The following is a 15,545-nucleotide window of genomic DNA, read 5'->3' on the forward strand; positions in this document are numbered from 1 at the left end:
TTTGTTTTTTGTATGGTATTAAGAAGACATGCGTTTAGTGTTATCTAAAATATCCGTGGTGCGTGTTTTCATGTTTACAAATGGTACATTGATTTTCGTTTGTTGATGTTGAAAATAATAAACAAATAGATCTGTTTGTTTGTATGGAATTTATGAATTGCATTTATTAATGTTATTTGAATTCTTGGTTTGTATGGTATATTAAGAACATGCCTTTTTTGTAATTTGAAGATAACCGAAAAACGAAGACTCGAGAAAGTTTTTTACGATCAGAACAGAAAGTTTCACAATCCGAAATAAGTGAATCGCGTCACTACGAAAGAATTGAAGAATCATCAAGTGTGTCCATTCAGATCTACAATCCGTATATTATGATATTTGCCTTCTTTCCGTGTGCTTATACCATTGTTCTTTGGGTGTACTTTTTTGCCGGACGTTAAAAGTTGCAGTTTTATAAAGAATCTTATTTAATTAAGGTTGTCGTCAGATGTATTACAATGACTAACAGAGGAAATGATGTATCTTCATCTTCTAGCCCCTGAAATACTACCAAACCGTGACACTGAGTTGCAGGACAACAACTGAATTTTATCGTGTATAATCGATGAAATCATTTATCGAGCACGATTACAAGTAATACCTACTCTATACTTTCATCTTGGTACTCATCCAAGATGTCAAATTTCCAAATCTCTTGAAGAAACCATAAGTATAAAACATATTTCCAACTTGACAACTCGAATCAGTATGCAACAATTTTCCAAAAAAAAACAGAGGAAATAATATATTTATTTAACAAGGACCAGAGATTTGTTTTCAAAAGAAGCTCAGTAATCTATTATCTTAGAAATTGGCTAAATTCTTTAGACTTATGTTTCAATTATTTCCTAATTTAGGCATTAGCAAAGACATCAAGACTAAGTTATCTAGAGACTAATGTGGATTTTAACATATTCAATTCCAGTTTACACTAGAGTCATTCAATGAAAAATTACATTGTATCTCATATATGTTACTAAAGACATTTAATCACATCCACTGAAACGCGCGGGTTAGTGTCGTTTTACTTCAAATCGACACATAATCGATTTTGTTTTGTTATTAAAGACGGAGTTTAACCGTCAGAAAATTGTCCAATCCTTTAAAATCCCCAAATTTTGTTAGCACTCCTTGAAAAACATGTGATTAAAATGAATAGAAGGCTATTTAGATAAAAGTTTTTTTGGCTTTCGAAATAGAAATGGGTTTGATTTTGTTATGCTGGCGATGTGGAATAAAAGAAGATGACCAAGTGCTGGCCGGAAATCGCCGCATACTCGATTATCGTTTGCCGGTAGCCGGAAACCAATCTTATGCTCTTCATGATCTTCAAGGATTAGAAACATCATATCTCGAAGATTCAAACAGAAAAGAAATCTAAAATCATGAGAATAAGCCGCCCTTGAAAGTATAGGGTTAAGCATCAATAAGCCCTCCTACTTGGTGCTTCACCCTTCACGTTCTTTTTCTTTTACATTACATTTAATGCTTCTTGACAGTTTAGGTAACACGTTGTCTGCAAATAACATCGCTGTACTGGCATCAAATTTAGTATATCGCAAAAAGATGAGATGAATTGCAATTTACACAGGCCTTTTCGTAAATCGAAATCAAAATCGACATCAGTCACGTTCTGTTTTAAAGGTAACATTTTTAAAACATCCCACCGCAACGCGCGGTCTAGCGTCAACTCGTTTAATAACAAGAAGCAAAAATATGTATATTTCCAGCTAATTCAAGGCAACGCTTGTATTAATGGCGATTAGCATTCATTGGTTGCTGTTGGTAAAAGTGAGGTGCAGCCTCTCTCAACCAAGAAGGCTCAATGGAAATAACGTTGCGCATGTATTGACGATCTGTCGATACAAGTGAATTATATATAACCCATTTTGGGTTCACCCTGCAGTAAACAAGTTTTATATTGTATTATAATCATTAAAATTGGCAGCTGAAAATTATAACCTATATTTTACACTTAATTTACACGATAGCACGAAGGCCCAGAATTTAAAAATATATATATATTGGTATTAATGTGCTAACCTGAACAGTACAGACGATGGATGAATGTAAACTTCTTGAGAACTCCTGACAGTCTTGTACATCCCGTTATGACTGTATGGCTTCACAAATGAATAATTGAAATAAAGTGAGTGATATGTAATCTTATAAAGAAAGTTCAACAAAATATTAAATAATATATTCATTAATCTGGAAACACACCTCTAAACGACATGCATTAGCAAAAAATCCAGCAGTTACCGCCTTTCTTAGCACCTAAAACCACCGACAAGTACTATAAATAAATATTTATATGGATACATGAAGAATGTCAAAAACAATATAAAAGAAAGTACCTGCGTATCGTTTTCGCATGATTTTAAGTCTAATCCTATTCGTTGTGCTATTCTTCTTAGCTGTTCTCTGACTTCGAGTACCTTTTTCTGCAAAAAGAAAAAAAATATATATAGAAGATAAAAAAAAAAGACTGATCAAGCATTATAAGAAGACTGGACTTTAACACTTCTTAAAATCCGTTAAAACTTACCATCGCATGGTAATTAATAAAGTTTTTGTGACACCATTTTGAAGATTTATTTGACTGAAGAAATCCCTTGTATACATTCAGGAAGGTCACATGATCACCCTGCAAAATAAAAAGAAAATTGGTATATAAACAGCATTAGTGGTAGAGAAAAGATTTTAAAAAATTACAAAACAATCGGCTAAACAAAATTATCATGCAGCCTGACATCTAATGGTCATCACTAATTTGATAATGTTTTAGAAACAAAGTTAATAAACAATAACATTACTAGATAGCACATAATTGAATTAAAATCAATTATATAACACACCTCGGCTGCGGCAAATCTCAACTTGGCCTCATCCAGTTCCCTCTGCCCCTTAACGGATATCCATATTGACTGAAAAGTTATATCTTTATTTATTAGAATATGAACAATCTATAAAGATAAGAACAAGAAACAATGGGCCATGGTACAGTTTAAATCACCTGAACTGAGAGGACAGCAGAGACGGTTATTATTTCTTCAGAACATCCAAGTTGATCTGATGCTATGATCATTTTTGAGATCATGGGATCCTAAAACCAACAATTTTACGGTGCATAGCTTGTGTGAATAATGTGTTTTTCAGATAAATGTAGAAGATTAAGATTAAGATTAAAGTAAATTACAAAATCGTCCTTTATGTATGTCACTTATTGCAAATTGTGCCCTTTGTCTTCAATAATTACAAAAAACGTACTCGATGTTTGCAAACCCTTGCAAGTTATGTCCTTTAGCCCTAACTCAGTTAATTTTTGTGGTTAAATCTGACCAAATGGACCCCACATGAGGGTATTTTTGTGATTAAATCTGACCAAATGGACCCCACATGAGAGTAAAATGACCAAAATACCCTCATGTGGGGTCCATTTGGTCAGATTTAACCACAGAAAATTAACTGAGTTAGGGCTAAAGGACATAACTTGCAAGGGTTTGCAAACATCGAGTATGTTTTCCGTAATTATTGAAGATAAAGGACACAGTTTGCAATAAGTGACATACATAAAGGACGATTTTTGTAATTTACTCTTAAGATTAATATACCAATGGTAGCTCTGCAACTTGAAATCCTACTGGCGAAGTAAGTTTTGCATCATCATCGAGAACTCCAAGTGAATACAATACTTCAAGAGCTCTGACCATTGATTCGGATGATGGTGATGCGGGCCAATCAAACCCTAAGATATTATCAATACCCAATGCCTTTAACTGCAAATAATACACAGCTATCAGAATTTATAATGACGGAAAGTAATTAAGATGTCACTTGTTAGAAAGCTTATACCTGAATCACACTAGATACAAGGTTCGATCTTTGCATCTCAGGAATCCCATGTGACGACATCTCATTGGCAAAATAATCCTCTGTATATAGCCTGTTGATTGTGATATAGAAATTATAAAATATATAACAAAAGGTGAGAATAAAATTGCAAAACATATGAAAATAATTACATAGTCATTGTTCAATGTTCATCACCTGTAACATTTCCCGGGTCGTATTCTTCCAGCCCTTCCGGCCCGTTGTCTAGCAGATGCTTTGGATATCGGTGCCACTACAAGGTTTTCTATATCTGTAATCTGTGCACAACAATTTACAAGGTTTAAAAATTTATATATAAATGATTTATACATATTGAGAAACCCTAGTGTCAATAAAGAGCATAGCATGGCTAAAAAAAGTGAAAGAATTACCGGGTTGTAAAACCTTTGTTTTGAGAAACCACTATCAACAACATAGACGATACCCTGCTCAAATAAATGAAATTAAAATATTATAAGATAATTATAATATATTTTACTTTACATATATATGCAACTAAATTACTCAAAGATAACCTCTAACGTCAGGGATGTCTCTGCAATATTGGTTGAGATCACCACCTTTCGTTTCCCTCTGGGGGAAGGAGAAAACACCAAGTCCTAAAAAATATCGCAAATGTAAATCATATATTCATATTTCCTCAACAGTTATTCACAAACGCATAACAAGGTATGTACAAAAATAACCACATGAAAAAGGAAAAAAGATAAAAGTTAGCGTAAGTAACCTGATCTGCACGAGTGAGTCCAGAATACAAAGGCAAAACAATCAATCCTGACATGTTTAACAAAATTGTCATAATTAGAAACAGAACAGATTAACGATTAACAAACTACAAATTATCATGAATGCTAAATATCTACACATTTCAATGACACTAAACGGTTTAAAATTTACAACTTTTTAAGCCTATGGCATACCTAGAGAAGACTTGCCGCTATTTTGGGCTTCTTCCGTGATTAATTGAACGGCAGTATCAATATCATCTTGGCCAGTTAAAAAGACAAGAATATCCCCCATTGGCTCCTACAAGTTAAAACAATAAACGCGTAAGATAATAATAAAAATATGAACAGAATGTAAATGTTGAATATAGTTTTAAAAATCATATACAATAGTGGGGCTACCTTATCATGAATTGACATTACTGTTGAAACAGTAGCTCGAAGATAATCTGAAACAGGCTCTTCAACATAGAAAATCTGAACGTTATATCCTCTACCCTGAAATCACATCCTTTACGAGTAAGCAAACAAAACAAAGCAACGCTTAATTTCTATGTTTTTATTGGTATAAGAACATTATTAATTTCTATTTTTTTATAAATATACCTCAACAGACAAAATAGCAGGTTCCGTCTGCAGTCCACTATCTTCTCCTTCCAATCGAGGCCTCCTTTTTCTGATGAACATACAAAGTTGTAATACATTAGCCATAATCATCGATTTGAAGTAACTAACAGAGCTTAAGTGCTTAATCATTAATATTAATCATTGTTCTAATTAGAGAACCTGATTTGGAAAAATGCAGCCATTGATTTGGCTTCGATTGTGGCTGAAGCAATAATAAGGCGCAACTCGGGCCTACGGCGTTGAATCTAAGAAATCAGTAATTAGCAAAAAAAGAAAAAGAAAAAACATAAGCTGTTTTTAAAAAAATAAATAAATGTTCTTCTAGAGAGTCGTTAGAAACAGATAATTTCGTACCTTTTTCAGTAGACCCAACAATATGTCTGTTGAAAGGGATCTCTCATGAGCTTCATCTACCATAATCACACTGCGATTAAAAGCAAGCTTATTATTTTGATAGTTATCTTATCAGAGCGATTTTTAACCGTTTCATAATATGAGGCTTATTTATCCCTAATTATAAATAAGTAACAACTAACAGAGATTTTTTTTTTGCCGTTCAAAAAAAAAAAAAAAACAGAGATTTTTAACCAGCACCTGTACTTGCTAAGGAGAGGATCATCCATCATTTCTCTTAGTAATACTCCATCAGTGAGAAATTTGATCTTTGTTAAGTCCTGCACTAGCAAAAAGATAAATATAAACACTCTTGACTAGTGGACCTTCATAACATCGGAATAATATCCACTTTGCAAACATGGTCTCTTCAGTTTATTTTACTTTTCTTGTAGTTTATACATGTTAAGATTATAAGCCTTACTGAATTTGTCACATCTTCAAATCGAATAGTATAACCAACTTCCTCCCCAAGTTTGACTCCCATTTCTTCTGCCACCCTTGCAGCAACACTCTGGAAACATAATACGGATTAAAACAGCATCAAAAGATATTCTAAAAACATATTAGAAAAAAGTAATAGTGGATGACAGTGACATTCACAAACAAGAAATTTGACGGTAATTACCTGCACGGCTAAACGTCTTGGCTGAGTACAAGCAATAATATGTCCACCATCAGCCCACCCCGCTTCCTTAAGATACTGCAAATTCAAACAAAATTATTTACATTTGAACTATTAGAAGCCTTCACAATCTTACTTCAAACTTAGGGTATGTTTGGCAAAAGTAGCTGGGGCTGGAAGCTGATAGCTGGTGGCTGGAAGCTGTAGCTGGTAGCTAGTAGCTGTAGCTTTTTAGATATATTTGGTGTTTGACAAAGTAGCTGGAGCTTTTAATAAAATGTATAAAATGACCAAAATGGACATAACTAAAAATTTAAAAAGTTTGTGCATTAAAAAGTTAATTATCTTCAGAGGTTAAAATAGTCATTTTTTCCCTAAAAGCTCGTAGCTCCTTCTAAACGCTACTAGTAGGAGCGTTCAACCAAAAGCTTCAAGCTCCCAACCTAAAAACTTCAAGCTCCTTCAACCAAACAAGGTTTTTTATTTAGTAGGAGCTTTTTCTTAAAAGCTAGAAGCTCCTAAAAGCTCCATGCCAAACATACCCTTAGGGTGTTAGGGTGTTCAGTGTGGCTTTCGGTAAAGCCACTTTACCGATTCGGTAAAGTGTGGCAAACCATTGCCAACCTTTTGCCACATGAAGTGTTTGACGAAATGGGTATAAAATCGGTGAAGCTTTACCGATGCGGGAAAGGAGAAAGGAAAGAGAGAGGGGGTATGGGGTGGGGTCCATTCCAATCTCAACCAATCACATTTTTTTTCTTTTTTTTTATTTAAAAAGTTTACCAATTCACCAAATGTTTAAACCATTGCCAACACTTTTCAGCAAAGTTTAAACATTTTTGACTGATTGACATGGCGCGCTCTAATTGGTCGGTTTTTTGGTTTACCACTCCAAAGTGTTTAACCACTCCTTACACCCTTAGGAGTGGTTAAACACCTTAGAGTGGCAAACCAAAAAAACGACCAATCAGAGTGCGCCATGTCAAAGTGGTAAACTATGCTCAAAATGTTGGCAATGGTTAGACACTTGGTGAAGTGGTAAACTATTTAAAAAAAAAAGGAAAAAGGTGTGATTGGTTAAGATTGGCATGGACCCCACCCCACACCCCCCCCCCCCCTCTCTCTCCTATCCTTCCTCCCCGCATCGGCTTAGCATCACCGCACAAACCATGCAAAATCGGCAACCACCTTGCTGGCGGTGGTTTACCGCGTCGGTAAACTCGTTTGCCGAGTGTTGCCGACTCCCACTCCTAACACCCTTAGGCCTTAGACACATTACTCTAGCTGTAGTAAAATATACCCAAATTTTACTAAAAACTCTTGGAAGACCTATCTGCTTAAGTTTTAACAATCCCATCCCTTTTAACTTTTCAACACAATCACATAAACTCAACAGATATCTAGTGTTCTCATGAAATCTAACTAAGAGATCATGCAGGTCAAACAAATGATTGACCAACATTAGGCACAATAAACCCTAACTGCATTATCCTTCATAAACAAGCACAAATAAAATCATCAACGTTCAATAGCACAACTTAACATAATAATTCAAATAAAAAGGAGAATACACCTGAGGGATTTGAGTGGTTTTACCACTGCCAGTTTCTCCAACAATAATAGTGGTGGAATGAGTCTCCACCAGATACAAAATAGACGTTCTGTACTTGAACACAGGTAACCTCTGCCTCTGGTTCTCTAAGCTCGCATAGCCATATCTGCAATTGATTTCAGGTCGATATTTAATATACAACATCAATTGATTGTTCGAATTGAAAGAGGAGGAGTATTACGAGTGTGAAGAGGATGGAGTGGCGGAATAGAATAGAACGCCGCCTTCTTCGTCGTCCAGAAGCCGAGGCTTCGCGGTTCCTGGTTTCCAGAATTGCGTCATTTTCCGGTGATCGGAGGGTTGTGAATAGTGACGGAAGGGGTTTGTTAGTTGTTACTCGTGCCCTATTTGTGTTACCGACCTAAGTTTTTATTTGATATGGTGGTTTTTTTTGAATTTTTGCGGCATTGTGTTTTGACATTTTTTTTTTTTTTTTTTTGAGAAACAAGAAAGTGCTAGTGGCATTCACTAGCACTATGAGATTACCGGTGAGAATTTGGTTGGTTTATTACAGTATCGGCACTTGTTATAAAAACCAAAAAAGAAAAAAAGGTTGTGATATGCCAGAAAGGATAATACACATGTTTAATATTGATTGAAACTATAAAAATGAATATCAATGCCAGTTTCTGATAATACACATACTGATGTTGGTTTGGAATCGGTTTAGTTTATCAAGGTACAGGCACTCGTATAACATACGATACTAAAAACACTTTATTTTGCATGCAACTTCGTTGTCAACAAAACATATGCCAAAATGTCAAGAAAAGGAAAAAATTAAATGTTTTTTTTCAAGTTAAAGAACGCAAATCATCGAAGGGAAAATCAAATTAAATAAAATTAAAATAAAAAGCGAGTTAAAAGTGTATATTATATATAGTACTATAATCGGTGAAATTGAACATCACTTGACAGAAATCTAAAATAAACATGTACAAAGATATTTTTCCGGAAAGAAATCCAACAACAGAAAACTGAATTAAACCAAACTAAAACTAATGATCTGATTGAAACTAATTTCGTGTTAGAATCAAACATGGATGACAATGGACAAGGTAAAATAAATTATTTTTTTGTTTAGATAAAACACAACTCTAGTCCACATGTGTTGCATGTCTAAAGACATTACATATGAATCTTTGCAAGTTTTCCCAATACATTGGCTGATAACAGATTTTATATTTGAAGACTACAAAATCCGATTCTGAAAACCATACACGTCGACACTTTAAGACTCTAGCAAACATCTCCTATGGCTGATAATCAACGGAAATACAGATGATTAAAAAAAACTTAACTCTAAAATCAGAACATCCAAAGTGTCAAATTCAAGTGTAAATCTGGATTAGTTTCTGCATTTTCTTTTTCCGAGTCAAAGTTCACTCTATTTCCTCAACTGCAGCAGTGCGGCTCGCCATTGATCTTATCTGAGGTAGGAAGCCAAAATTAACGATAATAGCCTCTGCCCCGACCCCGCCTACCCCATCCCCTACCTTGACCTCCTCCCCTTGAACCACCTCTCCCACCATATGATTGACCTTCAACAAGCTGGTTGCCACCTCCACGGCCCCTTTTGTTTGATTGGTTGGTTGAACCATTTAAGGCGTTGGCAGGTCGTTTCCCTCTGCAAAAGCGAAAAAAATGCGCATTTGTAAGAGGAAATAAGGCCAGTTTAAAAACAATAAGTAAAACTAGTTGGATGAGGCCCCAAAAATTCAAGCGAACAGGGAAAACAGAGACCCTTTTTGTAATAAGCTTCAAGGGATGATATTCGTAAATTTTAGCATATCACATGGACAGTTTATGTAACTTACTCTAGTTTATTTAATCATTTTTAAGACACTTGACTATTTACAATAACAGGAACCGAACAAGAAGCATTTCAAGTTAACCAGGCCCAGCCCTTATTGGCGCGTACCAAAATATTACTTGTTCCCATTTTCCCAACTCTAGGAAGGGAAAGCCTAAACTTCAGAATAATAATAAATAATAATAATAATAATAATAATAATAATAATAATAATAATAATAATAATAATAATAATAATAATAATAATAACATCAACAATAATATTAACATAATAACAACAAACCAAACAGAGAAAATTTGACTTAAAAAGGACACAAAACAGCTACTATTTGCCAATGAAATTTGACACTTTAAAATCTTATACAGTTATACATATATTAAACTGACTAATTTACCTGTGTTTGCCCTGCCCACGTTTTGTCCCTTCAATGGGCCATGTTACCCGCCCATTTTTCCACCTCTATATGTCCAATGTCTGCATTGTGCAAACCTAACTTGGGGTGGGTACAGGTCAAATAGGGTTGGACTGGGTTGACCCGAAACATTTGCCCAATTTTAGAAGTTTTAATAAACTGGTGTGTTATATATGAATATAAAATATATATTGTGATAATAATAATATAACTTTTATGAATAAAATGATTTCAATGATTATAAGATTAACAAAACACTTTCAAGTGTCTTTGATTCGTTTGACCCATATGACATGTTTCCTTTCTGCCTTAACTTTTTACTTGATCCATTAAAGATGAACATAATTAAAAGGAAAAATTACAAGTTTTGTCCTTTATCTTTATACCACTTTTCAGGTGGTGTCCTTTTTAACGAATGTTGACAGACGGTGTCCTTTACTAGGTATTTTGTTGCAAGTTTAGTCCTTTACACCCAACCCAGTTAAAAAAACCATGTTAATTGTTGACAGGCGGTGTCCTTTACTAGGTATTTTGTTGCAAGTTTAGTCCTTTACCAAGGTATTTTGTTGCAAGTTTAGTCCTTTACACCCAACAATTAACAGGGTTTTTTAACTGGGTTGGGTGTAAAGGACTAAACTTGCAACAAAATACCTAGTAAAGGACACCGCCTGTCAACATTCGTTAAAAAGGACACCGCCTGAAAAGTGGTATAAAGATAAAGGACAAAACTTGTAATTTTTCCTAATTAAAATAGACCAATTCATTACGACCTCTACTTGGGACATTTGGAACTTTAACAAAACTGATAGGTTTTCATTGCCGTACAAAAGAACATGATGAGGACATGTGATGCTTAAATCATAGAGTTTTATGTACACGTACCCGGATGTGTTTGCCGGAGCTACAGTTTTCCCTGCTTCATTCCAGGATAAGTTAATCCTTTTATCTCCAATAAACGAAGGTGATTTTGAATGCAATGGCTGAATTAGGCAAAAAAAAAAAAACTCATGAGATCCTGCATGCATGTATTAGCAGTAAAAGAAAAATCATTGATCTCATTACCTGTGTCATTGCCAAAATGTTATTGCAGGTGCGCAACCCTGTTGTGGCATTCTGCTTTTGAGTTTTCTGCACATTAAAAAGCTAACAAAATGAAATGCAGCCCAACAAAAAAGAAAATAAAGGTACATTGATGCTATTAATGAACTCACAATTCTAGCTTTTTCTTCATCAGATATAGCAGTACTAGTCTTATTTTGCTGACCCAGTCCCTGTGTTAACTTCTTCATTGTAGCTTTAGTCAGGTCTTCAACACATTTTAACCTAAATACCCAGGAGTGTAAGTACACGAGCCTTTTACAACCATAGAAGGGTATTTTAGACATTTTGAGGCAACTAATAACAAATTACCTTTCCGTGAAGTCTTTGTAAAACTCAGTGAAGTCCTCGCCAAGCCTGTCTGATGGTTGACCAGTCACTATTTTATAACCGCATAAACTGTTAGTGGCATTTGGAGCCTGTTTCGTAAAAAAAAAAAAAAAAAAAAAGTCAATTCCGGAACAACTTAAATTATATGTTAAAACGCTAAATTAAAGGTATAATGCACATTACTCGCCTTGTTAGCTAAATGGTGGAATGTATACAACATACACTCAACATACGTGAAGTTCATCTCTTCTCCTGTTTTCCTTAAGGGCATGTACTTCTGAGAAGTAAAGAATACGAAAATAAAATAACTAGCCACAAGAGTAACACCGATATTTAACAACGTAAACAATTAAAAGTATTATTTAATATTTATTTCTGTATACCTTCAAGAGCTGAACAACAGAGGGAAGGATCTGCCTCGAGTCTTGAGGTGCTGCGTAAGGTGAACTCTCTGCAAGGTTTTTGAGCAAATCGACTTTCCGTTCTTCAGGAAGCTGTAACGGAAATTAATAATCAGCAAACCATGATGCAATATTAAAAGATATACAATGAATAACTTCTAAATTAATTCTCAAATAGAATAAGAAACAAAGTTGAAACCATCAATACCTTATCAAAAACAGGGAGAATGTGTTTATTTAAATAATTGAGGAACTTGCTACTTGAAGCACCCCTCTGCATATAATAATATAGGGATTCAGTTTAAACAATATAAGCCATCATCAGCTAGAACTAGCAAAAAATACAAATTACAAATATATATATATATATACACACACACACATATATACACCAAAAGAGACATACTATAAAGAACGGAAGAGCCATATACAAGCATGAAATTAATCTGTCAACATGGTCCCCATCTGAAACCTGCATTTTCATAGTCATAGTCAGTAAAGTTATACATGCATTTAACAAGTTACAACAAAGTTTAAAATTACATATTCAAAATGTTGAGCAAAAGAATAAACATCATAAACTCACATCGAATTGTGCATCAAGATCAGCTTGGCCTTCAATGATTTCAACAAGCTCTTGAACACGTCCAGTAGGAGCTTTTTCTCCAAATATGCTCAAACTTTTTAAAAAATCCATGAATATCTTGAACTCTGCTCCGGTAACGTCTTGTAAACTCTGTAAGATATAGGTAATTTAAAGCATACTTATATAACAAAACAGATGGTAAACAATAATACAATGAGAATAATGAGAAACATACTTTTTTGATTAAATCAGTTATGTGCCTTTCCATTTGCTCCTGTGGCTTCAAGAGCTCGGATTTTAAAGGGAACACCTGTAACGTTTAATTAGACACCATTTTCATTTAAAAAAAATAAAAATCACACTCATCAGCATGCATCACAAATTGGTCTTCTCACCTTGTCCCTGATAAATATCAGTGTCCTCTCACGAAGATTATCATCTGTAGCTGGTTCATCAACGCTCTCAATGTGCTTAAATAACGCCGTCAAGGATGCTGCAAGCATATATATTATTAATTTAGTAAATAAATCGGCATTTAATCTAGTACAAATCATATAAATGAGAATATAGCATTATTGATGTACCTTTCACATCCTGCCTTAATAAGGACATAAGAGCTTTATGCACTGCATCCCGCTCAACATTTTCTTCTGGAAGTATTAAAGTACTCAAGGTCATATATATAGTTATAAACTTATATATAGCAGTCCATTAGCATAGAAACATAAAACCCTAACTTACCAGCTATGAGAAGTTGTGCAAGAATGTCAACAATCTTGGAAATATGCTCTGGTGTATCCTTGCAGAAAAGAGGAAGACCACGAATTGCTTGTACACGTATCTTTTACAAAATGAGAAACCAAAAATATTAAGCAGTAAGGTCTTCAACTGGAAGCAACTCTTATGAAATCTACTGGATAAAAAAATTGAATGGTATTGAAGTACAAACCCCTCTTCAACTACCAGATACATTCTCATAATCAATCAAAGCCTTGAGGCCATCACAAGATTCCCATGATTTAAGGTTATTCTTTAGTCAGAACATCAGCTTTTACAATGAGAAGCAATGAAACATGAAGTAAAGGTATATAGTACACAAGATACTAGCTATATCAGTCATCAGAACTTCCAGTCAACTACCTATATTAGTTTTGCAAGACCCAAACATTTAAAGCCCAACTTTAGAAATAAAGAAAAAAACAGACCTATAACCGAACCGAAACTGAATTAACCGCCAATAACCGAAACCGGACGCTTATGATTTTTTATAACCGAAGTGTGCGGTTATGTATTCGGTTTCATGCAATAACCGAACCGAACCATGCTCACCCCTGAACATTGGTGTCAATTGGTGAGATTGGGATCAAGATGGATCGTTCCAAATGGGACTTTTGTGTACAGGTAGTTGAATGTACGTACTAATGTTGCCAGTCTCTTGTTGATACCAAGTCCATTGAGTGATTTAGCAAGTTTGCTAATCTAATTTCAGTCGAATTATCAATTATATATCACTGCCACTGTGCCACATGCATATTGAATTCGATTCCAAAACAAAAGTAACACATGTAGACACATGTTATGTGGAAGCATACATACGAAATTACGAATAGAAAGCGGCTAGAGTTTTAAATTCAACAAACTTCTTAATCAAAAACATAAAAAGTTCTAGTACCAATCTTCATCAAAGTTCTGGTCCCAACTTAAACACTAGCTTAAAAACCTATGAATTGGGCTATGCTTAAAACATTTGGTTCGGTTCAGTTTGGTTATTTTCGGTTTTAAAAAGGAGAATAACCATAACCGAACATAAATATAAAAAACTGACCAGTCGGTTATTTCGGTTACAGTTCGGTTAATTCAGTTTTATACTCACCCCTACTAATGTTACCCCATTTACTCACTCGATTAACTCGTCCTTGTAGCCTAGGTAGTCATCGATACATATCTAAGCATGTGAGTGAGACTGGTTATATTATATCTATCAATCAGTATGCTATAAGTTATTGTCCCTGGCATCCTTCACACTATCGTGAATTCTTATACAAACGAACACCAACTCTATGTACTGGATCACCTCTATCCATATTAGTGTTTCAATTCTGTAATTCATCAAATACACAGGTCACTCTTGTAAAGTATTGTAAATTACTAAATTGTTACTCCTAATTTAACTTTATAAAGAAAAGTACTAACCCCAAGCTCTTCTGCTTCACACAAATCCAGATGAGCATCAACTGCAGGTCCTGACAACCCAGGGAAGAACTTGAAAAACCTCGGAATCAATTGAGCGGCTAACTGCCTCGCCTTTACACTCGGACTTTTTGCAGCCTCAATGATACTATTGTAATCCTCCACATTCTACATAACAATAACAACATAAAACCCTAATTTGTCAAAACTGATTAACCAAACCCTAGAAATGCAAATCATTGCATACCTGAGACTTGTCTTTGGCTTCGCTGAGTCGTTCGCCGTAAACGTAGAGCTTTTCAATGTCGTTAGCGTCACTGGAAGCATCCGCCATTATTGCTGATAACGAAACTGGTTCAATACGAGTGAATTTTGTGGTTTGATTTGGAAAATGGAGATTCAATTAGTATGTGTGTGTGTGTGGTAATGGTAAGTAGGAATTTGTATAGAGTGATGGTGAAGAAGAGATTTGTATAGATTTGTGTTGATGGTTGCAGAGTTTGAATGCAACTTCCACTAGGGGAGTGTTTGAAATTGCAAACGATAGTGTAGGTCGGTTTATAATATTACGAGTAAATTGCAATTTGAGTCCTCCAAAATTCAACTTGAATATATATTTTGAAAAAGAGTAAATTGACAAAATGGTACTTGAGGTTTTGTCATTTTTGCCATTTTACTTCAAAACTTAAATCTTTTGAATCTAGATTCTTGTGGTTTCAACTTTGTTGTCATTTTCATCCAAAATCAAAATCTGGTCAGATTTTTCAGTTAACATCAACTTATTGTCTTTTTCCTCCCT

At 34.6% G+C, this 15,545-nt stretch overlaps 2 protein-coding genes across 2 annotated transcripts; both read right to left on the reverse strand.

Moving 5' to 3' along the window:
• Window positions 1-1,573: 1,573 nt before the first annotated feature.
• Window positions 1,574-8,327, reverse strand: LOC110937273 (probable pre-mRNA-splicing factor ATP-dependent RNA helicase DEAH9). Its single transcript, XM_022179667.2, has 23 exons — window positions 8,097-8,327; window positions 7,877-8,021; window positions 6,307-6,381; window positions 6,103-6,192; window positions 5,880-5,959; window positions 5,640-5,709; window positions 5,445-5,530; window positions 5,265-5,334; window positions 5,061-5,156; window positions 4,854-4,959; window positions 4,661-4,707; window positions 4,449-4,532; window positions 4,305-4,358; window positions 4,090-4,190; window positions 3,895-3,985; window positions 3,654-3,818; window positions 3,056-3,145; window positions 2,898-2,966; window positions 2,588-2,686; window positions 2,397-2,483; window positions 2,263-2,316; window positions 2,083-2,162; window positions 1,574-1,939 (listed from the first exon to the last, which is right to left on the reverse strand). The coding sequence occupies exons 1-23, from the start codon at window positions 8,195-8,197 to the stop codon at window positions 1,792-1,794; spliced, it is 2,088 nt and encodes a 695-aa protein (XP_022035359.1). The 5' UTR covers window positions 8,198-8,327; the 3' UTR covers window positions 1,574-1,791.
• A 647-nt stretch (window positions 8,328-8,974) lies between these two features.
• LOC110937274 (apoptosis inhibitor 5-like protein API5) lies at window positions 8,975-15,294 on the reverse strand. The gene is made up of 16 exons (XM_022179668.2): window positions 14,994-15,294; window positions 14,750-14,914; window positions 13,298-13,397; window positions 13,141-13,206; window positions 12,952-13,049; window positions 12,792-12,866; window positions 12,557-12,706; window positions 12,377-12,442; window positions 12,179-12,244; window positions 11,953-12,063; window positions 11,757-11,846; window positions 11,552-11,658; window positions 11,353-11,464; window positions 11,204-11,269; window positions 11,024-11,121; window positions 8,975-9,542 (listed from the first exon to the last, which is right to left on the reverse strand). The coding sequence occupies exons 1-16, from the start codon at window positions 15,078-15,080 to the stop codon at window positions 9,365-9,367; spliced, it is 1,635 nt and encodes a 544-aa protein (XP_022035360.1). The 5' UTR covers window positions 15,081-15,294; the 3' UTR covers window positions 8,975-9,364.
• Between the last annotated feature and the right edge of the window lie 251 nt (window positions 15,295-15,545).

This window comes from Helianthus annuus, chromosome 4 (assembly GCF_002127325.2).
Source record: "Helianthus annuus cultivar XRQ/B chromosome 4, HanXRQr2.0-SUNRISE, whole genome shotgun sequence".
NCBI lineage: Eukaryota > Viridiplantae > Streptophyta > Magnoliopsida > Asterales > Asteraceae > Helianthus > Helianthus annuus.